Raw genomic sequence first — 22967 nt, 5'->3', positions numbered from 1 at the left:
AGATCCCTATAGCAATATGGACTGTGCCATACGTTATGTTTTTGTTTTACCGTTAGGCCAGAAAGGCCATGTTTGTTTTGCTAACACTGCACTGGTTTATGCAGTACTTTTATTAAACCAGTCGAAGATTTAAAGAGACAGCGTTCCTGTGTCTACCTCTATGTGCAGCCAAGTGAGTCGATCTACCACAAGGTCCTTCAAAGCAAAAGGGGTGAATACACATGCACATGCCAATTTTTAGTTATTTGATCTCATAAATTAAATTTATGCCAATATTTTTTATTTTTCTCACTTCACTAGCTTAGACTATTTAGTGCTGATGCATCACACATAAATCGGATTACCAAAATATTTAAACACAGCCACTGTATGCTAATTGTGAGCTAGGGATGCTACAACTGTGCGAAAACAAGTAATTAGTTGTAAGAGACATCTGGAGACCGGTCCACCACAGGAGATCCCAGGTGTGGATCCCAGTTGCCTCGGCCGCACAGGAAAGAGCTGTGCCTCAGGGCAGTGAGACGGCCGCAGATGTGTCAGAGCCAGAGGCTCAAGGAGCTACAGGACCGCCACTGGATGGAGTGCGGAGCCGGAAGAACAGTGGGTCCTCGTCTAATGTCTAAGTAGTGGTGCAGGGGCCAAATGCGGGCCACTATGCAACTCAGCGGCCGTGTACAAACTGAATGGCCCCTTTAAGGACTGATGTTTAGTTGGTGCCGGTTGCACTCAGAGCAAGGGACTGTTTAGCGTCCCTAAAAGGGCAGTAAGCCCTAGATGACGCCCAAGGATAATGGCCTCTCATGTGGCCACCTGTTAACGGCCATGTTTGTATGTTTTCCTCTCCTCCCAGTTTGTTTCGCAGCCATTGGTGCCTCCCTTACTGGATCACGGGACCAAAGTCCGATGGGGGTTAGTAGCGGTGTACTCCAGATGTGGCTTCTGGACTGTGTGCTTCTTAACTTTGTCCCCACTTTAACCCTTGGACTGGCTCCATGTTTAACATGCAGCCCACCATCAATAAAAGGGCCCGTGGTCTGCAGAAAGGAGGGAGGGGAAGCCTGTCCCCAGAAGGACTATGGCCACAAGGACTGTCGCGTCTGAATGAGGCCCGCTTCAGAGACTTTGGCCACCAGTGTTAAAGGGCCAAACAGTTCTTGTGGACTATGAATCTACGAACAGAGAGCCTGCAAATCTGTCATATGTTTTTGTCAAGGATGCCATGGCCGGGACGGCCATGTTTAAGGAGGGGAGGAGTGTAAGGGGGTGGCAGGTCCCCTCAGTTGTGCCCTCTTTCGTGTGACCCCCTGTGCACCTTATATAAATGTGCTCTGATTGTATGTGCTCTGTTATGTAGTGTATAATGTCATGTGCTTTATACTGTGATGCTCGCCTTTAAATCATATATGTGCATTTGCTGCAAGTGTATAGTTAGGAGTAGGGAAAGAGTTAATGTTGTGAGCTGGACTTGCAGCCTCTAGGAAAGAGGAAGCTGCTGCTCCCCCATCAAAAAGCCTGGGTACGTCGACCAGGGCAGATGTCTGCTACAGAAGGGGCACTGCCAGAGAGATCTGATGCCCCTGATCAAGGAGTTATACGGACTGAAAAACTACAACACAGGCCCCAGGACTTGGGAAGGGCTTTCGTTGAAGGGGTCTGAGGCGCCCAGATGCCAGCGATTGGACGACTGCAAATCTCGGCCACTGTGGACGTTGTGGGTACGGCCGCAGCACGCGTCAGGGAGCGAGCAGGAAGCCAGTGTTGAGATTGTTTTTTGTCCATCCTTCATCATTTGTTCAATAAAAGTTCCTTTTCCTTGTTGGAGTACAGCTGCATTCCCGGACCCTTAATTGCCTGGACTGCTGTGACCAGAGGAAAAGAAGATAACCTGTGGGGAAAAGCCGTGTTGGTCCCGTCTATGTACAAGGGACCTGGGGTGCTCACTGAACATTAGCTCAGCGGACTCTGTCTATGTGCCTTTAAATTAACTTGCCACAACGACAACCCAACCCACCCCCATTGTTACAATTTAATGGTCCAGTAGCAAACAGCAGTTACAGTAATAAAACAAAAAGTCGTACTCACCGGTTAACGGTATTTTTCGGAGTCCATGACAGCACCACCTGAGAGAGGGGATCCACCCTTCAGGAACAGGAAATCCTACAGATACATAAGGGCGGCACCTCTCCCACGCATCAGTTAGTTTACAGAGCACAAGAGGACCACCAAGGTTAATAGCATAATGTACAATACTTTACACAACTATTCATTACCAGTGTACATATAAGAGGAAGAAGTGCACACCCAAATTTAAACTAAAGGGAGGGAATATACGGGTGCTGTCATGGACTCCGAAAAATACTGTTAACCGGTGAGTAACTACGATTTTATTCGGTCGCCCATGACAGCACCACCTGAGAGAATTACAGAGAATAATAACTTTAGGGAGGGACTACAGCCTGCAGAACCCTGACACCAAAGGAGAGGTCTGAGGAAGCACCCAGGTCTAGTCTATAATGGTTGTAAAAGGTGCTTGGAGAGGACCAAGTAGCTGCCTAAGGCCTGTTTCACACTTGCTTTTTTTTGCAGCGCGTTTTTCCCGCAAAAAAACGCATTGAAAAACGCATACAAAAGCATACAACTGCTGCGTTTTTTTCAAGCATTTTTAGGAGCATGCATGAAAAAAACGCAGCGTTTTTATGCGTTTGTATGCGTTTTTAGTGCGTTTTTACCGCGTTTGCGTTTTTTTCCAACATTAGGTGGCCCCTCACACTAACCCAAACCATGACTTTACTAACCCTAACCCTGACCCTAACCCTTAACCAAACCATACTTAACCCTAACCCTGACCCTAACCCTTAACCAAACCATACTTAACCCTAACCCAAACCCTAACTAACCTTAACCCTAACCCTGACCCTAACCCTGACCCTAACCCTTAACCAAACCATACTTAACCCTAACCCTGACCCTAACCCTTAACCAAACCATACTTAACCCTAACCCTGACCCTAACCCTGACCCTAACCCTGACCCTTAACCAAACCATACTTAACCTTAACCCTAACCCTGGCCCTAACCCTTAACCAAACCATACTTAACCCTAACCCTGACCCTAACCCTGACCCTAACCCTTAACCAAACCATACTTAACCCTAACCCTGACCCTAACCCTTAACCAAACCATACTTAACCCTAACCCTGACCCTAACCCTTAACCAAACCATACTTAACCCTAACCCTGACCCTAACCCTTAACCAAACCATACTTAACCTTAACCCTAACCCTGACCCTAACCCTTAACCAATCCATACTTAACCCTAACCCTGACCCTAACCCTGACCCTAACCCTTAACCAAACTTAACCCTAACCCTGACCCTAACCCTAACCCCCCTTAACTAACCCTAACTTTACCCAAACCCCTAAATTCCATTGTCTAAACTAATGGTAAAAAAAAAAAAACGCATGTGCAAAAAAACGCATACATAAGCATGCCAATGCGCACATATGCTCACCATAGACTTATAATGGGTGTCTTGCTGTAAAAAAACGCATTGCGCACGCATGCGTTTTTTTGAGGCAAATCGGACGCACAAAAAATGCAACAAGTTGCATTTTGTGCGCCCGAGCGCATACCGCAAAAAAACGCATGCGCGGTAAAACGCGTACAAACGCATGTGTATGCGCACATAAGCGCATCCCATGCAAAGTATAGGAAAAAAAACGCATGCGCTATTTAGCGCTAAATTACCGCGAAAAAAAACGCAAATGTGAAACCAGCCTTACATATTTGGTCGATCGAGACTTCCGATCTCTCTGCCCACGAGGTTGCCATGGCCCTGGTGGAATGCGCCCTCAGCTTGCCAGGAGCCGGTTTGCCTTTTGAGGTGTATGCAAATGAAATGGCCTCCCTAATCCACCTCGCTAGCGAGCTTTTTGAAGCCCTAAGGCCCTTTCTAGTGCCCTGATAGGAGATAAACAAGGCATTATCTTTTTTTCCAGGGGTCGGTGACTGCCAGGTACTCTAGGAGACATCTCCTAATGTCTAGAGTGTGTAGTTTCCTTTCCTTATCGTTCGTGGGATTAGGGAGAAAGGATGGAAGGACTATCTCCTGAGTTCTATGGAAACTGGAGGCTACTTTAGGCAGGTATGCTGGATCGGGTGTAAGAATTACCCAGTTGTCCCTGAATTGTATGTAAGGAGGAAGTCTAGATAACGCCTGGATGTCACTTACTCTACGGGCTGATGTCAACACTACCAGAAGAGCCACTTTAAGAAACAGGTTTTTTGTGGAGGCTGATGAGATAGGCTCAAACGGGGCCTCCGTCATGGCCGTGAGAACTAGGTTTAGATCCCATGGCATACATTTCTTACTAACGGTCTGGACCTGCCTGTTGCCTTAATAAACCTATTGATCCAATAGTTACTGGCGATGTTGCAGTTAAAAAGGGCCCCTAAGGCTGACACCTGTACTTTAAGGGTGCTGGTGGAAAGTCCCATGTCTTTACCTCTTTGTAAGAATTCTAGGATCTGCGCTATCGGTGTGGACTGCCCAGCTACTACCCCTGAACGATTCTTTTCCAGATCCGAACGTAGATTTTGGTTGTAATTGGTTCTCTGCTTTTGAGCAGGGTGTTAATTAGGGCTGGGAGAAACCTTTCTCCTTTAGTAGTGCCCGTTCAAAATCCACACCGTCAGATGTAGGCCAGCCATCTGAGGATGGTAAACTGGGCCCTGGAGAACCATGCCCTCCTGGGCCAAAACAGGGCGATCACTATAATCCTCGCCTTGTCCTTCCTGACTTTCCTCATCACCAGGGGTAGTAGAGACAGGGGAGGGAAGGCGTATGCTAGCCCGAAGTCCCATTTGATCAGAACAGCATCTACTGCCAGTGGCTTCTCTCTGGGATTTAGAGAGCAAAACTGAGGCACTTTCCTGTTCTCTCTGGTGGCGAAGAGGTCCCCTTCTGGCTGCCCCCATTTTTGTACGATCAGGTCGAAGATGGAGGTTTTTAAGGACCATTCCCCTTGTCTTAGAAGGTTGCGGCTTAGGAAGTCCGCTGTGGTGTTTTCTCTTCATTTTATGTGCAGAGCTGTTAAAGATAGAAGATATTGCTCTGCCAATTGAAACAGCTGCTCTGCTACCTTCATCAGGGGTCTGGAACGAGTCCCACCTTGGTGGTTGATGTAAGCCACGGTGACCTGATTGTCAGAGAATATTCGAACATGGTGACCCTGTAGATACACAAGAAGGTTTTTAACTGCCTGCTCTACGGCTGTTAGCTCTTTCAGGTTGGAGGACACTTCCAACTGATGGTAATCCCATAGGTCCTGGATTAAGACCTGCCCCATGTGGGCCCCCCAACCCGTAGGGCTTGCATCTGTGATGACTACCCGGGTTACGTTATATTCCCAGGGCACCCCTCTGGCTAGATTGTTTTTGTCTAGCCACCAATCAAGGGATCAACTGGCCTTCTAGATAACCGCCCAGGATTTTTTGATGATGTAAAACCTCGCCCTGTAGCACCATTGTATGGAACTGGGCCCACCGGACCACGGGGATGCAGGACGAGAGAGAACCCAGGAGGGACACTGTCTTCCTAAGAGACATGGTGGGGGTATTGGAGGCGTTCAAGACCTGATGTCGTAGGCGAACTAATTCTTCGGGTGGAAGACGACACTCCTGATTCTGCGAATCTAGGATTAGGCCCAAGAACTGCTGAACTTTCATGGGCTGTAGACAGGACTTCTTAATGTTTAGTAGCCACCCTAACCGTTCCAGAGCTGATTTTGCTTTTTGCAATTGATCCAGACAATGGTCTGCTGTTCTGCCTACAATAAGGAAGTCATCCAGGTAGGGGATTACCAAGATGTCTGCTTCTCGTAGATGGGCCGTAACCTCCGCTATAACTTTAGTGAACACTCGGGGGCGACTGCTATAACAAAGGGAAGGGCGACATATTTGAAGTGCTGTACCGACCCCTCTAAATGAACCGCCACTCTGAGGAAACGCTGATGAGACGCATGGATGGGTATACAGTTGTGGCCAAAAGTATTGACACCCCTGCAATTCTGACAGATAATACTCAGTTTCTTCCTGAAAATGATTGCAAACACAAATTCTTTGGTATTATCTTCATTTAATTTGTCTTAAATGAAAAAACACAAAAAGAATTGTCCTAAAGTCAAATTGGATATAATTCCACACTAAACATAAAAAAGAGGGTATGGTAGTAGGAGTCTTTTAAACCCAACACCACCATAAAGCAGTTTTCAAACAGTAGCTTTATTGTGGAATTGATAGTTTCCATTTTAAATGGCCGAATGATCAGGCATCTATTGAGTGCCTACAGGTTGATTATGGTCCTGTAAGAACTATCCGGTTTACGGACCAAAAATAGCAGGTAGTAGAAGCCTTCACCCTTCTCTGCCTCTGGTACCTTTATCAGTACTCTTTTACGGCATAGGTCATGGATTTCGGTCTCTAGGGCAGCCTGTTCCGACAGGGAAGACCTGAGCGGGGTGACCTTAAAACTGTTGCGGGGGGCACAGGAAAATTTCTAGCCTTAGACCTGAGGCTACCAACCCCAGGATCCAGTTACTGTTTGAGATCCGTGACCAGGCTTGGTAGAAGGCTCCCACTGGAGTCGCTAATCATTGGGGAGGTTTCTTGGTCTCACGGGAAGCTTCCTGGCGTCCCCCTCCAAACATAAACCCGGTACCTTTTTTCTTTTAATCTTCCCATCTGCCCCGGTCTCTGGATGATCTTCTATGGAAAAATCTCTTCCTAGCAAAGGGAAGTCTATAGGAAGGGGTGGGCAGGGAAGGGAATTTCTTTTTATTGTCGCCGGCTTTCTCCAGGAGTTCATCTAGGACTGGACCGAATAGATATTCCCCCTCACACGGGATGGAGCACAGCCGGGATCTGGCCTGGATATCCTCGGGCCAGCATTTTAGCCATATAGCCCGTCGGGCTGCATTTGATAGACCTGCGGCTTTGGCCGCCATTCTTGCAGAATCTGCTGAAGCGTCGGCTAAAAAGGCTGCCGCTTTCTGGATGGTGGGTAGGGTCTTCAAGATAGATTCTCTCGAGGCTCTGTCCTCTAATTGTGACTCCAGCTGGGCCAGCCAGACCATCATAGATCTGGCTGTGCAGGTAGCCGCTACTGCCGGCCTCAGGGTGCCAGCTGACATTTCCCACGTCCCTTTCAGGTAGGAGTCTGTCTTTTTATCTAGTGGATCTTTTAAGGAAGCCATGTCGTCAAAGGGAATAGCGGATTTTTTGGACGCTTTAGCCACTGGTGCGTCCAATTTCGGGGCTTTGTCCCATTTGTTCACCAAGGGGTCCTCAAAGGGATATCGTCGCTTAAAAGCCGGTGGTAGGGAGCCTTTTCTTTCTGGCTTCCATTCCCTATTCATCAGGTTCTGAACCTTGTCGTTTAACATGGTGGCCCTAACTGCCTTGACCTATTTATCCACTTGTTCTAGACCCAAGCAGAAACGACTGGCGTCCTCCTCTGAAGAGGACGCAGACTAGGAGGTCGAGGGCTCTGAGGAATCTTCCTTTCCTCTAGGGTCAGCTGAGGAGTCCGACCCTGAGAAACTTGCTCTCTTTCTTTTCTTAGAGGATTCCCCCTGGGATACGGACTTTAGAGCTTTAACTTCCGTCCTGATAATTTCCCTTAGACTCGTAGCGAAGTCAGTGGTTTCTTCCGCCACCTGTAGGAGTGGGGAAAGAGTAAGGAAATATGTATGGTAATTTTTGCGACTACTACTCCCTTTTTTTTTTTTTTTAACCGTCTGCCGCATACATGACTGTGTAGTTAGCGTGCACTCTAGTCAAATATCGACAAGGTGCAGGTGCAACGGACCAGTAGGTCCTAATCGCAAGTTAATTTAATTCACCGCACACTCAAACAGACTTTATGCAACTAGGTATTCATTTTATTACATGTGGGAGCCAAACAGGAATATAGCACACAGTGGAAGCGAAATAAATAAAAGACGTTTCGGCTCAGCCCGAGCCTTTATCATATTATCGCTTATTCCAATATTGGAGGTTTGTATAGGGTGCAGAAGGAGAGGAGAATCTCTCAAGAAGAAATACCAAGATAAATGGCTGATGTGTGCTGAGAGAAGGAAGCGCTCCCGCGCCTGTCAGAGGTGGCGTCCTATACATGACTGGCACATGTTTTTAGGGTAGGCGTCCGGCAAGAAGCAATTCCAAAGGGAGCATTCCTTGTTTTTCGCTTTGTCAGCGCACTTCTACTATAGGAGGAAAAAACATAAGGGGAACACTGCATCAGGGCACAGTCACGAAGATCTCTTACCCTGAGCAGAAGGCGTAGGTACCAGATCACGGGGGGGGAAGCGAGCTGGATCCTTCGGCCTGGAGGAACTTCTGTGGCCGGATTGTCCAGTTCGTTTTTATCTTTTGCTGGGAGCTTGTCTGGGACCTCTCTGAGGTACGCTCCTGCTCTCGGTCCAGCCGGGTCACGCGAGCTTCTGGCTCATCCACTGCAGCGATTCTGTGCCCTTTTCATCCTCCCCCCGGAAATCCGAGTTAGCAGGTGTCATGGCCAGGGGCTAGTTTCCCCCCCTCCCGACGTCCATGGACTCCACCCCCTGTGTCTCGCCCCCCCCGCGCCACTGCGCTCGGCGACGCACAGAGGAGAAAAGCCGGCATCTGACTTCCGGCCCGGCGTCACTTCCGGCCTCCGTGAACGTGCGGGGGCGCGCAGGCCACCCGGCACGGCGCTCCCTGCCCTCCACCAAGCCACCGCAGCTGGCCCCAGACCGCGACCCGGACCGCGGGGTGACCGCACTAGGAGGGCCAGGGATGGGGTCCGGGGGGGATTTTATACTTACCTGCCGGCCCTGGAGACGGGCATCCGCTGGATCCCGCTCCCACCTGCTTCGCACACCGTCGTGGAGCCCTGCCGGGACCCACCGTGGCGCATCCAGGGGACCTCGTACTGCCCGAGGTAGGAGACCCCCCCCCGCTACCTGAGTCGAACAGCCGGCCTGGGGAATCCTCGTCCATGATGGTACGATCTGTAGGGAATCCTGTCCAACAGGAAACCAACTGATGCGTGGGAGAGGTGCCGCCCTTATGTATCTGTAGGATTTCCTGTTCCTGAAGGGCGGATCCCCTCTCTCAGGTGGTGCTGTCATGGACGACCAAATAAAAAGTGGATTTCATCAGGAATAGATTGTGTAGGTTGAGAAAAGGTGCTAGAAATTCAAATTCCCAAGAGTGTAAGTTGTACCCTATCTATACAACACTAACAGCGGAGGAGACACAGTGATTCTGAGAACGGGGCACTGTAACCTGACAACCCAAATCTACATCTCTAATGACCTCCGCATCATTCACTGTCTATGGGACTGCTGGAGAAAGTCAAGCATTGTACTCAGGCAGTCCTATAGATAATGAATGGGGCGAAGGGCGACCACGCTTACCTCTGCTTCATTCACAATGGAGATCTCAGGATCATGGGTGGGGGGGATGGGCCCAGCAGTCACACCCAATGATCAATACATTTCTCCCTTTCCTGTGGATAGGGAGAAACTTACTATCCTGGGAATAACACTTTAAAGGGGTTGTCCACCATGAGTACGTTTGGTGAACGGCCACAAGTTAACCGGAGTAAAAACCTAATGGCGAATACATCACACAGTTAGGACAGGGCAAGCTGCACAGCTTACCAAAAACCTACTTTGGGGTGGACAACCCCTTTAAATTTGGTCCATAAGGTGTGTGGACACAAGGTGTGGCGGTATGATTGGTCTTTGTGTAATGTGAGATCAGTATTTGGTCGGAGTATGGCGGCATTATCTGATAATAGTGCTTATAACGAGTGACAGACCGTGGAGCCTCTCTGTGCAGACAGACCTGACAACGTGACCACTGGCCACGACCCGTCGCCTCACACTGACCAGGTCTCCGCCCGCACACCACGTCCTCACTGCTCTCCTGCCCCGTGTATGTGTCACATTGTACAGGGCACCGCCCACCACATGGACACACGTATAACGCTACCACTGGGGGGAGCCCCCGAGCTCGCGTAATGACTCCGCTGGCCGCTCTAGCCTTGTTTTACCATAGAGTCTCATCTCGCCTCGCTCTCCAGTTGATGTCGCTGTCCGAGTGACGTCATCGCGTGCGCCGGAAGTGATCCCTCTGGGACCGAGAACACCATAGAGACGGGAGGAGCCGCCCGGAGTGACCCGTGAGAAGGAATTGAGACGCCCGGAGTGACCCTTTTACCAGAGACACCCCGGAGTGACGGGAAAGGAGTGGCACCGCAGCAGTGTCACGGATTTCTTGACACCCCGGAAGTGACTGGAGAGGACAAAAGCCCTGGAAAGGAACAGAGAAGAAAGAATCCCCGTCAGCAGAGAGATACCAGCCCGGGAGGCAGCAGGGGGCCCGGCAGAGGGGGTGTCCCTGTGTCTGGTGCTCGCTAGGTCACATTGTGAGTATCCTGGTGCGTCCATGATCTGCTCCCTGTCTGTATTGTGGGGCAGTCCTGAATAATGTGGCCCCTTGTGCTGTGTCACAGGTCACCTGACTTGTATTGATTATAAAGTATCTTGGGGCTCGTTCACACCTCAGTGACTTTTCACCCACGATGCGGATCAGGTTTTTCATCACTTTTTGGTCAGTGTCTCAGTTTTTCTTGCATAAAAACCACACTAATGTAAGTTTCTCCGACTTCTATCAATCAGTGGCAGTCGACAAGCTTGATACGTGACTTTGATCACAATCAGACCTGTCCTCATGATTTGGTGCGGAAATACTCGGACTTGTAAACCTCTCCAGAGACTATAATGGGGACGTGTTCTGCCCCCGAGAATCTGATGTCTGAATGATCTTTATACCCAGGGCAAGGGGCTTGTGCAAGGAATTGTCCAGTGTGACTCACTTTTGATTTAACTTTATTTTTTCTTTTATCTATAAAAATAATTTGCTGTCTCTCTGCAGTGAAATGCCACCGCCATCACTCCTAGGATTGAAGTACTGTGTGCTCCACACCTAGAGGAGTGATGTGAATGGCAGCTGATCAGCATGCGGATGCCATTAGATAAGTAGAGAAAATGCTAATTGCGGTCATTACCAATGTAAATCTATGCAGAAGTTACACTAAAGGCCCTGTCACACTAAGCGAGATCGCTGCTGAGTCACTAGAACTGTGACGTTATAGCGATCTTACCAGTGAGATCGCTGTGTGTGACCAGCGACCAGCCCCCCTGCCGGGTATCGCTGATTGTGCCCGAAATGTCTGGACATTTCTTTGGTCGCTCATGTCCCGCTGAGTCGCTTGTATCGTCACGTTTGACACCTAGCCAAACGAAGCAAGACAAGGTGGGGATTAGCGTTCCCGACTTCGTTACAAAGGTCGCTATGACACGCTAGATCTTTGCTCCGTTGTTGGGTAGATTGGACTGTCTGACATCTCAATAGCGACCACATAGCGATGCGGCAACGATCCCTGTCGTGTCGTATCACTGTCGGGATCGTTATAGCGTCGCTAGGTGTGACGGGACCTTAAGAGTGGAGACTTTTCAGGTATTCCTTTCCTCATCCAACTGAATAGTGACCTGCATCAGCTAGCTCTTAAGCTGTTGTGAAACTTCAAGTCCCAGCATGATATGTAAGCTGCATAGAGGCAAGAGATGCTGAGGCTTATAGTTCTCATCACGAAGTCTCACATAAATTCTTTATTCCCCCAGATATGTGAGACTTCCTGATGAGCGCAGTCTTCAGTAGAATTGGTCGTTACTACATCCAGTGGATTCCCCAGGTTTTCTTGGACTATGATGCGTCTTTGTGCCTAATGAGTGTTGCAAACATGCTAATGCTATTTGCTGAGACTTGTAGTTTCGCAAGTAATGGTCAGTGAAAAGTTGCAGAAATGCAGATGAATAGACATTAGGACTAGTGGGTAATGTCCACTTACCGATACCTCATCTTGCTATATACTGTGTTTGTATAGTGTTCTAGAGGAGCATTTCTATACAGGGTAACTTATAAAACTTTTTCTGGATTTGGTGCCCTGATTTCGTTTACTTATTTGGAAAGCAATCTTTCATACAATGTATTTCGTTAATATATTTTGTAATGCAACCCTTGTCTTCATATATCGGCTACTCCTTGTTATGCAATGCCAACACTTCCTATTTTATATATTTGCTTTGATTACTCCTTTTTGGGTATTATGCTTCCTGTTATTTTGTACTTTAGTAATTTTATAATAATACTACAGCAGCAGTGATGCTTACGGCTTATGTAAACCTTGAATATGGAATTACTGTAAAATCTAAGACTATTAGGAGTCCAGTGGAGTCAATAATAAACTTTTATGTTAGATCACTATATGTTATCAGTAAATTGGAGCATTCTTAGGCCACGTTCACACAGTCAGTATTTGGTCAGTATTTTACATCAGTATTTCTAAGACAAAACCAGGAGCGGGTGATAAATACAGAAGTGGTGATGTGTTTCTGTTAATACTTTTCCTCTGATTGTTCCACACCTTGCTTTGGCTTATAGACACTGATGTAAAATACTCAGCGTGGCCTTAGAATCATATTGGTGGTGCAGCTGCATGGCTCGTTGGTATAGCGCGCTCTTAAGCATCATTGCTATAGTGAAATGCAAATATTAAAGAGCTTTCCTTACTCAATAAAACATGGCCTTGTAATAAGTCACTTCGCTGCCATCTTGTATAATTTTATCTTTTTGGAAAGCTGTTTCTCTGAGTTATCACAGTGTGATGCACAGGTACTAGTGATGAGAGAGTAAACTCGTTGCTCAGGTTTTCCTGAGCATGCTTGGGTGACCTTCAAGTATTTTGGTGTGCTCAGAGATCTAATTTTTGTTGAAGCAGCTGCATGATTTGCGAATTGTAGACAGACTGAATACATGTGGGGATTCCCTAACAAACAGGCATTCCTCACATGTATTCAGACTGTCCAGCAGCTACAAATCATGCAGCTGCATCGACACAAACTAAATCTCCGAGCACGCCAAAATACTCGGCGGACACCCGGGCAAGCTCGGGAAAACCTGAGCAAAGAGTATACTCGCTCATCACTAACAGGTACTTGTCACATGGCAATCACAAAGCTCCCCACTTGGTATAATATTATTCATTTAACTTTGTCGTTGTATAACCTTCCTAGAATAGCACATGAAAACACAATGATAATTATACAGAAAAGCTAAGAGTACTTAATGGTTTCTACCAGGTTTAGACCGTGTGATCGTGGCTGCAAAATGACTGTCAATCAGCTACAATCAAGTTGGTTTATCGGTCATCTGGTGTCATGTTTACACAGGTCATACAGAATTGTATGTGCTCAGCACGACTGCTAATACCATTGTCCTGACATGGCCTTTCATGTTATTGGAAGCATATCACCTGTTCATACAGGACCTTGTGTGGCCAATCATTTTGATTGCTTGGCAGTCTTTGTTTAGACCACCCGATAAAAGCAATGAGTGTTCTTCAGAAGGCTAATTCCCCGAATATTGACCTGTCTTCAGGGGCTTTTAGTGCTGACACTGCCTTATGTTTACTGCAGCATCAAGATCTCCTTCACAGTAAGCTTTTGATCACATGTCCAGTATTTATTTATGCTTTTGGATCATACAAATGGAAATAAAACATTCCATGCATTTCATTTGATTTGGAACACAAGTGTCATAAAATGCCTTTAGTTTTCTTTCTTTCCAGCTGCTATCCATTTTTTTTTTTCTTTTACATGGATCAAAACTGTATTGCAGTCTGCAGATCTTATTGGTTGTTTCTATTTTGCATCCATTTTTGCGCCATTTGTAACAAATCCATTTTTATCAGTTGTTTTTTTTAATACTGGATGCTTAACAAACTTCTGACAACTTTACAAGTGAACACTGCTTCATGTGGTTGTTTGTCCCCCAAGGACCGCACATCTGATACTTTGATGCGTCATTGGATAACCGCTCATCACGTAGGGGAAGGTCCACTGTTTGTGTTGTTTTTTTGTTTTTTTTTTTCCTTCTTTCACTATCACAATTCCCAGCCTAACTACAGGTCTTGTGATCTGAACTACTAGCATCATTGGCATAAACGGTACTGTGTGTCCAGGTCACAAGATCTGCAGTTAGGCAGTAATACTTGTAAATTAGTCCTAAATAAGACTGCTCGTCTGGTGGAAATACACAGGTAAATGTAATTGTTTCCTTTAGCCCCAACAGTAAACGCTATAGAGAAAATCCACCTAAATACACATTAGTCTGTTGCCTGCTAGAGAACTGCTGTGGTGATAAGAAGGCCATGATAGACGTAAAGTTCTCTAATTTACAATACAGATTATACTAATGTCAACTGATGTCGCCGACAATCTAATATGAGTAGGGGTCCCCTGACTAATGATTGTCGGGGGGGGGCAGAGATATCAGCAATGTGAGTGCTCCTGCATATGGGTGAGTTGAGTGATATAGCTCCCGGATGAATGCTTGGCCAAACTATCATCTGGCTAATGGCCATCTAAGGTGTATGGGGTGGCTTAGTGTCGGACAATAAGGAGCACCATTATGTGCTCCTCCTGTCTTCACTGCACCTATTGTGTGATGCAGTGAAGACAGAAGGAGCAGGTAGCTGATCTTCTCATCCTCTCTGAAGCCACTCACTACACTTCTGGGTGTAGGGAGTGGTATTCACGTTCAGATGGCAATGATAAAAGGGGGCTCATCCCTACACTCTATAGTCATTGTGCATTTGCTGCACTTGGGGTTCAGGAAGACTCAATCTGGCCAAGCAAGCGCTGTTAATCAGAATGGGGGAACTGTTCAGTTTGCAAATTGGTGGGGTGTAAAGTTGCACTGAGCTCTTAGCCACAACAAGCGGGCACCCTCTTTTCATATGGAATAAAACAAATTCCAGTAATAAAATTTTATGCTGCCCATGTGATTTTCTCGAGGCTATTGTAACTGTTTGATTTGCATTTGGGTTGACAGACTCCCCTTAAGTAGGATTTTTTTTAAATGTATTTTTGATTTATGTTCTACAGGTTGGCTGCACTTTTCCTTTGGAGATCTGCAGAGGCTGGCTGCCCACCCAGTTATTGGGATATATTAACTATAACTACAGGTAACCAGCAGTACTTTCTTTTGCAAGCTCTCTGTATTCACACAAGCATGTGTATGTTGCACTTTGCTTTATTTCCTTTCCTATCTATGGATACAATACATGTAATGCATGAGTTTATATTGTGTGATTAATAAGCCCAATAGCTGGAGTGTAGCTTGTTAAATCTGTCAGAAGTACCCAGTCCCCGCCAACTGAACAGCACTAAATAGGTCTTATCTTAGGCCAGGGTTCCCCAACTCCAGTCCTCAAGGCCCACCAACAGATCATGTTTTCAGGATTTCCTTAGTATTGCTCAGGTAATAATTGCTTCACCTGTACAATACAAAGGAAATCCTGAAAACATCATCTGTTGGTGGGCCTTGAGGACTGGAGTTAAGGAACCCTGTCTTAGGCCAGTTTCACCCATCTATAAAACACTGACGTTGCTCGGCTCCCAATACCTGACTCTACCACCAGGTCTCATGAGATGAGCTTGCTGCTTCACAGTCCTATATTAGTCAGTTAGCTTGGGGCAGGCGACCTGGCGCTCAGGGCGGGCATTGTGAGCAGAGCATGGTCCTTGCTTCATGGATGTGTAAAACCGGCCTTTCCGTAAGCAGACATTTTAATAAGCAATGGGAGTAGCGTAATATACTTACCTTCTTTACCAGATTTATTTTGTGTTTCGCCATGCTGGTATTTTGAAGAGAGGAATTTAATATTGAATACTTCATAATTTGCATTGACTTGCAACTTCACGGCTACATTTTTAATTTTTGGGGGCTTTATCCAGTTTAGTTAAAGTTTGATCTTATTGTTTCCCAGACAAAATGAGTGGTATTTTGGGCAGTGAGACATTATAGTAGGCCCCTGGTGGTAGTTTGCCATACCAGCACATTTTTAGATTATTAATAGTTTCTTTGGAAGCTCTTCTCCTTTTATGCTTACATGGCCAGATATTTCCTTGAGCTGGGCCACACATCTAGGCCATTAAGCTGGAAATATGTTGTGGATACTGACGGATCTTTTCTGAGTAAGGCTAGTTTCACACTAGCGCTTTTGAGCGCAGCGATGGCCTGCGCACGGCCGCCGCTAAGCCCCACCCCCTGCTGCGCCTCCGCCGGTAGCTCCGCCTACCGGCGCATGACGCTGCATGCGTCCTGCATCCCCTATGTTTGTCACTGGGGGAGCAGGCCGTGCGCAGTATGCGTTTGGCGGCGCATGCGCCTTTTTGACGGTGCGCCGAGCGCAACCAAACTGCAGCAGGTTGCGTTTGGCCAGGTCGGCGCACCGTCAAAAGGACGCATGCGCCGCCAAACACATACTGCGCATGGCCTGCACCCCCAGTGATAAAGATAGGGGACGCATGCAGCGTCATGCGCCGGTAGGCGGAGCTACCGGCGGAGGCTCGGCAGGGGGGCGGGGCTTAGCGGCGGCCGTGCGCAGGCCGTCGCTGCGCTCAAAAGCGCTAGTGTGAAACTAGCCTAACTCGTGGTTCATAGCTTCTCTTTGTAGTCTTGGGCCCACAATGCCATAACGTAAGACAACAAGTTACTGATCCATCGTTGCTGTCATCTGTGGCCTCGTCTGGTTTCCTTTGATGAGATGCACATCTGTAACTTGACATGAATGACTTTTCAATTACAGCACCCAACAAGGACTGAAAAATGGAAACTCCGATAAATGCTGCAGATCACATTTCTGATAGATATCGACCGATTTCTGTTAGGTTACTTCATTTAAAGAATAGGTACTAACGGACAACACACAATGATGTAAATCTGCTGTTCCCTGCCTCTAGTGCAGGGTTCCCCAACTCCAGTCCTCAAGGCCCACCAACAGATCATGTTTTCAGGATTTCCTTAGTATTGCTCAGGTGATAATTGCTTCACCTGTCCAATACAAAGGAGATCATGAAACCATGGTCTGTTGGTGGGCCTTGAGGACTGGAGTTGGGGAACCCTGGTCTAGTGTATGACTGTTGTTACTCTTATGGGGACTGTGACCGCTCTTAGTCTCATGTACTGAACATGCTTTAGAGAAACAAACGCAAGTTGTGTTAATTGTTGTCCTGTATAAATGTGTTGTTGCATAATGTTTAATTGAAAAATTATTAAAGGGGACAAGAATTGAAAAAAGTTCAAAATGAGGAAATAAAAAAAATATAAAATCTGCATACAATTTAAATGTTGGCACCAGAATTGTGGAAGAAGATTAAGAAACAAAGCTTTGTATAGCCTTCACAGACATTAAAGAAAAAATGGAAAATTTGCTCTTAAAGGGTTTGTCCCATAAGCAACACAGAAGACCCCAATTAGTCCCAAGAATAGGGGCCCAAAGTCTACTGTGTGAATGTAATAATAGCGAGAATGTGCCACCTTTCCATATTGTATATGGACCATCACTCGTTCCTTATTGGGGTTAACGTACGCCGGATGCACACATCTGTGTTTCGCAGTCTGAGTATCTGAGTATTTGCCGCGATGCATGGGCTGGCCTGAAGCAACTCTACTACTTCATAGGCGGGCCTGTATCATGCATAATGCTCAAAAGTTGCTGTGCCTGTTACATGTTTCCATGCACAAGATGCAGATATAAATGAGAGAGAATGATAGAAACTCTTAGGGTTGCCCGATGCCAAGGTTCCTACAAGCACTGAATTCCTTCTGCAAGCTCAGTAGGCATGTATGTCATGTTTTCAGTATCCCGCAGCCTTTGTGCAGGTGGATCAGCTAAAAAGACACCAGTCGTCCACCAATTTAATTATTTTTCTTTGTCTTTTACACTCTGGTTGTCCGCAACCAAGACTATTAGCAGAAGTTCATGTTACATATCTACAGAGCAATTTTCATTTCCCCAAATATGAGTGCCTTGTGTACTTCTTAATAGTTTCTGTCATATAAAGATACTATCACGCTCATGATTCTAGGGGAGAAGCAGGGAGTATATAGGAAAAACCACCTATACCCAAAGTTGTAGCTTGTCTACAGTTTTTGGACCCCTAATGTAGAAGTGCTATAACCCAGTTAGTGCACAAGGTGAAGTTACTTCTAACAAACGTTTTAGCAGAAATTGTCTCTTTGTTCCACTTGCCACGTGTGGGCGACTCCGACTCTGTTATATTTGTTCAGAAATGAAATGGTTTGTAGTTGTTTTAGGGTGTGGAAAGTGATGACCAGTGCAGTTGATGACTGCCTTAAAGGGAATCTGTCACAAGGTTTTTGCTGTGTAATCTGAGAGCAGCATTATTTAGTGGCTTAAGGGCCTGTCACACTAAGCGATATCGCTAGCAATATCGCTATAACGTCACTGGTTTTGTGACGCAGCAGCGATATTGCTAGTGATATCGCCATGTCTGATACTTCCGACCGCTCCCCCGCTGATTATCGCTGATCGCGCGAGAACGTCCTGGGCCATTTCTCGTCCTCAGCTTCCTGTGGCGCCGACGAGCGATGCGTGGACGCAGGCGGGAGGACGTCAGGATCGCCTCGTCTGACAGGTAAGTAGCGACCCCCGACCGCTGCTATGTCGCTGGTGAGATCTGCCTGTGTGGCAGCTCACTAGCGACCACTTAGCGATGCACCAGCGATCCTGACCGCATCATATCGCTGGTCGGGATCGCTGGTGCATCGCTAAGTGTGACAGTACCTTTAGCCCCTGATTCCAGTAATGTGTCACCAATTGGGCTGTGTATTACTCTTTCAATAAAATCGGTGTTTTATCAGCAGGAGATTATCTCTGCAGGACTAGGTGTCCCATGCCTCCTAGTCATGGTTGGCATCTTTTTGTGTACACTGTAGCAGCTTTCTGCCTAGGCAATCAGTGGTGTGGTTGGGGTTATACATAGGTCCGGATAAAAGCCTCCTTCCAGTGAGCCATTTCAGTCTCTTACAATATCCACCTCTGTGTTTTTAAAATAAAGTTTCTAATCTGGTATTAAAAAAATAATGCTGTAGATGTTTAGTAGCCTTCCTGGCTTGTAGGCAACCCCTAAAGGTTTTCTGCACTATATTTCTAATCTTTATATTCAAAAGCCAACCTGGAGAAAGAAGGAAAAGAAAATATGGATGCCCCCATATAAATGGTGCGTTAATGTATTTGAGACTCTATAAAAATCTCTCAGATTTTTCCTCATTTACCAAAGTGTTGCATGGTTTTGGTATCATGTCCTAAAGCAGGTTGTCGGTCACCATGAAATATGATAAAACGGCTGAGAAAGTGCTTTGTGTTTGAATTGGCCGTAGGCAACCGACTTGCTGAATATTGTTCTTTTTGTATACCTCTTGACCATGGAAAGAAAATAGCCAGCTATTCTGTCCTACTACGTGGTGTGAGCCAGTCTACTTTCTGATATGTTATGTGTGATCTCTCAGATATTGTGCCGCACACATGTGGATACCGCCCAATGTGTTTATCCTGTTGCCGACATTATTTTCTATTATATGGTATTATTTGGTTTGTTTGACCTCATAATTGGGGTTTATTTGCTACACTGAGACGCAAGGTATGTTGCAGGTTTATTTTATTAATTTATTTTACTCTCTTATATACAGTGAAGGAAATAATTATTTGATCCCTTGCTGATTTTGTAAGTTTGCCCACTGCCAAAGACATGAACAGTCTATAATTTTAAGGGTAGGTTAATTTTAATATTGAGAGATAGAATATCAAAAGTAAAATCCAGAAAATCACACTTTACAAATTTTTATCAATTTATTTGCATTTTGCAGTGAGAAATAAGTATCTGATCCCTCTGGCAACCATTAAGAGTTCTGTCTCCTACAGACCAGTTAGAGGCTCCTAATCAACTCGTTACCTGCATTAAAGACAGCTGCCTTACATAGTCACCTTTATAAAAATTACAATTAACCTACCCTTAAAATTATAAAGTTCATGTCTTTGTCAGTGGGCAAACTTACAAAATCAGCAAGGGATCAAATACTTATTTCCCCCACTGTATAGTGCCATTTATTCTACAGCACTTTGCTGACATTGTCATCGCTGTCCCCGATGGGGCTCACAATCTAAATCCCCTATCAGTATGTCTTCGGAATGTGGGAGGAAATCAATAGGAACATACAAACTCCTTGCAGATGTTGTCCTTGGTGTGATTTGAACTCCGGACCCCAGCGCAGACACCATGCTGCCTGAAGTAGAACTTGCTTCCCCTTTTCGGCAGTGTGAGCGAACATCTAAAGATTTATTCTTGCCCTGTACTTATGTCTACTATGGGGGCTTTTAAAGCCCATCAAACAAGGGGAACATTTTGTTAATAAAATGAATTGAACTTTTTCTTAATAAATCTATAGCGCAAGATCACCAAACGTCCTCTGCAGGTTGTTTTCACAGCGCTGCAGCTGATGTGCATCTTCTCACTTTATCCTGCAGGAGGTACGGGGCTGTAAAGCAGTGTTATCCCAGCAAACATGCCATTTCCCTTTGGGAAGTCCCACAAGTCTCCAGCAGACATAGTGAAGAACCTGAAGGAAAGCATAGCAGTACTGGAGAAGCAGGACATCTCGGACAAGAAAGCAGAGAAGGTACAGAACACCTCATGCGTCTATACAGTGTGTCCTGAGATCAGTTGTTGCATGTAATATGGCGTGAATGTGTAGGACCTGGGTTGTTTTCTCTGTTTCTGCTTTAGAATATCAAACCTTTCTTCTTTGCTGAATTATAATTTCAGCCTGAAGTCTGAGGCTGATCTCCAGATCTACGGTTGTGATCCTGAGACAATATTGACTTTGCAGATTAATTTTATCACAGGGACATTCTAACTGTGCCAAATGAAAAACGTAAAAGGCTACATAAGGCGCTGTTCACATCTATGTTGTGTCCTAGAGCAACTTTTTGAGCAATGCAAGTAGCCATATATTTTGCTGTAAGGCACAATGTCGGAATGAGCATACCCTCCAAAAGTGTGTCGTCTAGTTGTTGTGTACAGTGGTTTCCTCTTGGATTTTTTTTGTAAATGCCAAAATAATATTTTTAACATACTAGGCATTTTCTTCTAATTCCTGCGTCATCCCTCATGTCACATGGCTGCATGGGACTGAGCAGATATGTGCTGCAGATTGGACAGTCTACCTGTAAGCCCTCTCTTGGCATCTCAGTGTGCGGCATGTAATGACCGGCTGTCTGATCTTCTCACTGCAAATTGTGTGTGATTACAACGTGCCAGGAGTAGAGTAGAGGTGAGTGGGATTACATACATATTTCAACTTTCATCTCACAGCACTCGGTGTGGATGGAGGGGCAGTACAGCAGAGCTGAGCTTTGTCTCATTACCAACACTTGTAGCTGCTCCCCTCACAGTGCTGTCAGCTCTGCTGGGCTGCCCATCCCACCTCACTGGCTGGTATGAGGTGAAGGCTGAAGCAGTGTTATTAATCACACTTGCATCTGCCATTCACAATAGGAGATATCATAGCTAACCCCTCTGCCCATCTTTTATAGTGAGCTCTGCACACGATCATTAGCTGCTTCAATACAAAAGATAGGGTGGGAGTCGGGTCATTGGGGATAATGTACATTTGGACTGAAACGGTTCCAGTGTGAAAATTGCTTTAGTTTGTGATATGAGAAAAAAACAACAAAACATTGTATAAGATTTAAAAAAATACATTTAACACGAAAACCTGATTTGAAATAGGTTATTTTCAGATTATAGCTTACCTTTTAAGGTACTCTAGCTGCTTTTAACGTTTGCCGATCAGCTACATATTTGCATTTTTAAAGGGGTTTCCACTATTGACAACCTCTTCTCAATCTGAGTGTTTCTCCCCGATAAAATTACAGCACTTTACCTCCCATGCCGTTTCAGCAGTGTCGGAGCTCGCTCTCCCGGTGCTCACGTGACTTTGTCTCACAAGCATTTCACCCAATCAGCGCTGGCGTCGCTGTTTCCGCCTTTCGACGAATCGAACACCAACAGGAGGAAGTGAGGGCTGCGGCTGCTCTGACTTCCTTTTGATCGATTCGCCCAAAGTGACACCAGCGCTATGTGGGTGCAGGGATCACGTGAGGGATCAACGTTACATGGGCATCGGGAGAGCAATTTTTACACCGCTGGAATGGCGCCGGCACCAGAGATGAGTTTAAGTGTCTTTAGAAGCGGCAAACATTCTGATTGATTGAGAAGGGGTTGTCAGAGTAGTTGACAACTGCTTTAATGTTTGTTTAGAAAGGCAGACTACACTTCCGATGCGCACTGCCATTTTTTGATCGGTAGCCTATTTACACTGCCTGATTATCGGTACATTCGTGTAACGTAAATGCACCTATACTATAAAATGTTAGGAGGTCCCAATGTAATCAGAAAGGGGGAGGTTAGCGTTATTTGTTCTCTAGATTCCTTTCCTAAGGCCTCCATGCACATTAGAAATTATAAAATCATGTGCAATGTTTTCAATGAGCTTTCCCTTATAATTGGGATGTTAAACTTAAAAATTATAAACTTGGACAAACTCACCGGCCAACCTTGATATTTATATGAAAAAAAAAGTCTACAATTGAGGAAATTTTTCATTCTCATAAAATATAACAAGTCATCTTTTCATTTGGAAACGGACTTAAAGGGGTTGGCCCTAGGAACAAAGGACATTTTTAATTAATAGATCTGACCGGAGCATTCGGTATTTCCCCGATTTGCCCTTTTATTGCCCCCATAAAGTATGATGCCAACAAGTGCCCCCCCCTAAAAAAAAAAAACTCTGATGCCCCCAAAGAGAATTCCTTCACATGCACAGTATGATGACTCTACTGTACCCCGTTTCAACCCCTCACCTCACCCCAGTATATTGGGCCTCATATAGTCCTTCGTGCAGTGTCATGGGCCCCACCTAGTCTT

General features: G+C 45.9%; 1 protein-coding gene across 4 annotated transcripts in view; it reads left to right on the top strand.

Annotated features, from left to right (window-relative positions):
• Positions 1-10038: 10038 nt before the first annotated feature.
• Positions 10039-22967, top strand: part of LOC141095331 (calcium-binding protein 39) — a 43371-nt gene continuing 30442 nt past the window's right edge. Inside the window, exons 1-3 of one of the 4 annotated variants that reach the window (XM_073581303.1) lie at positions 10042-10489; positions 15060-15139; positions 20507-20658. In XM_073581303.1, the coding sequence (XP_073437404.1) occupies positions 20545-20658 (114 nt within the window). In that variant the 5' untranslated portion in view covers positions 10042-10489; positions 15060-15139; positions 20507-20544. Of the gene's footprint in view, positions 10490-15059; positions 15140-20506; positions 20659-22967 lie in introns of all 4 variants that reach the window. The other 3 variants (XM_073581302.1, XM_073581305.1, XM_073581304.1) reach the window with 3 other exon arrangements.

Source organism: Dendrobates tinctorius, unplaced genomic scaffold, assembly GCF_039654945.1.
Source record: "Dendrobates tinctorius isolate UK_male_01 unplaced genomic scaffold, ASM3965494v1 ptg000069l, whole genome shotgun sequence".
In the NCBI taxonomy this organism is placed as follows: domain Eukaryota; kingdom Metazoa; phylum Chordata; class Amphibia; order Anura; family Dendrobatidae; genus Dendrobates; species Dendrobates tinctorius.
This window is presented reverse-complemented; position numbering and strand designations above follow the sequence as displayed.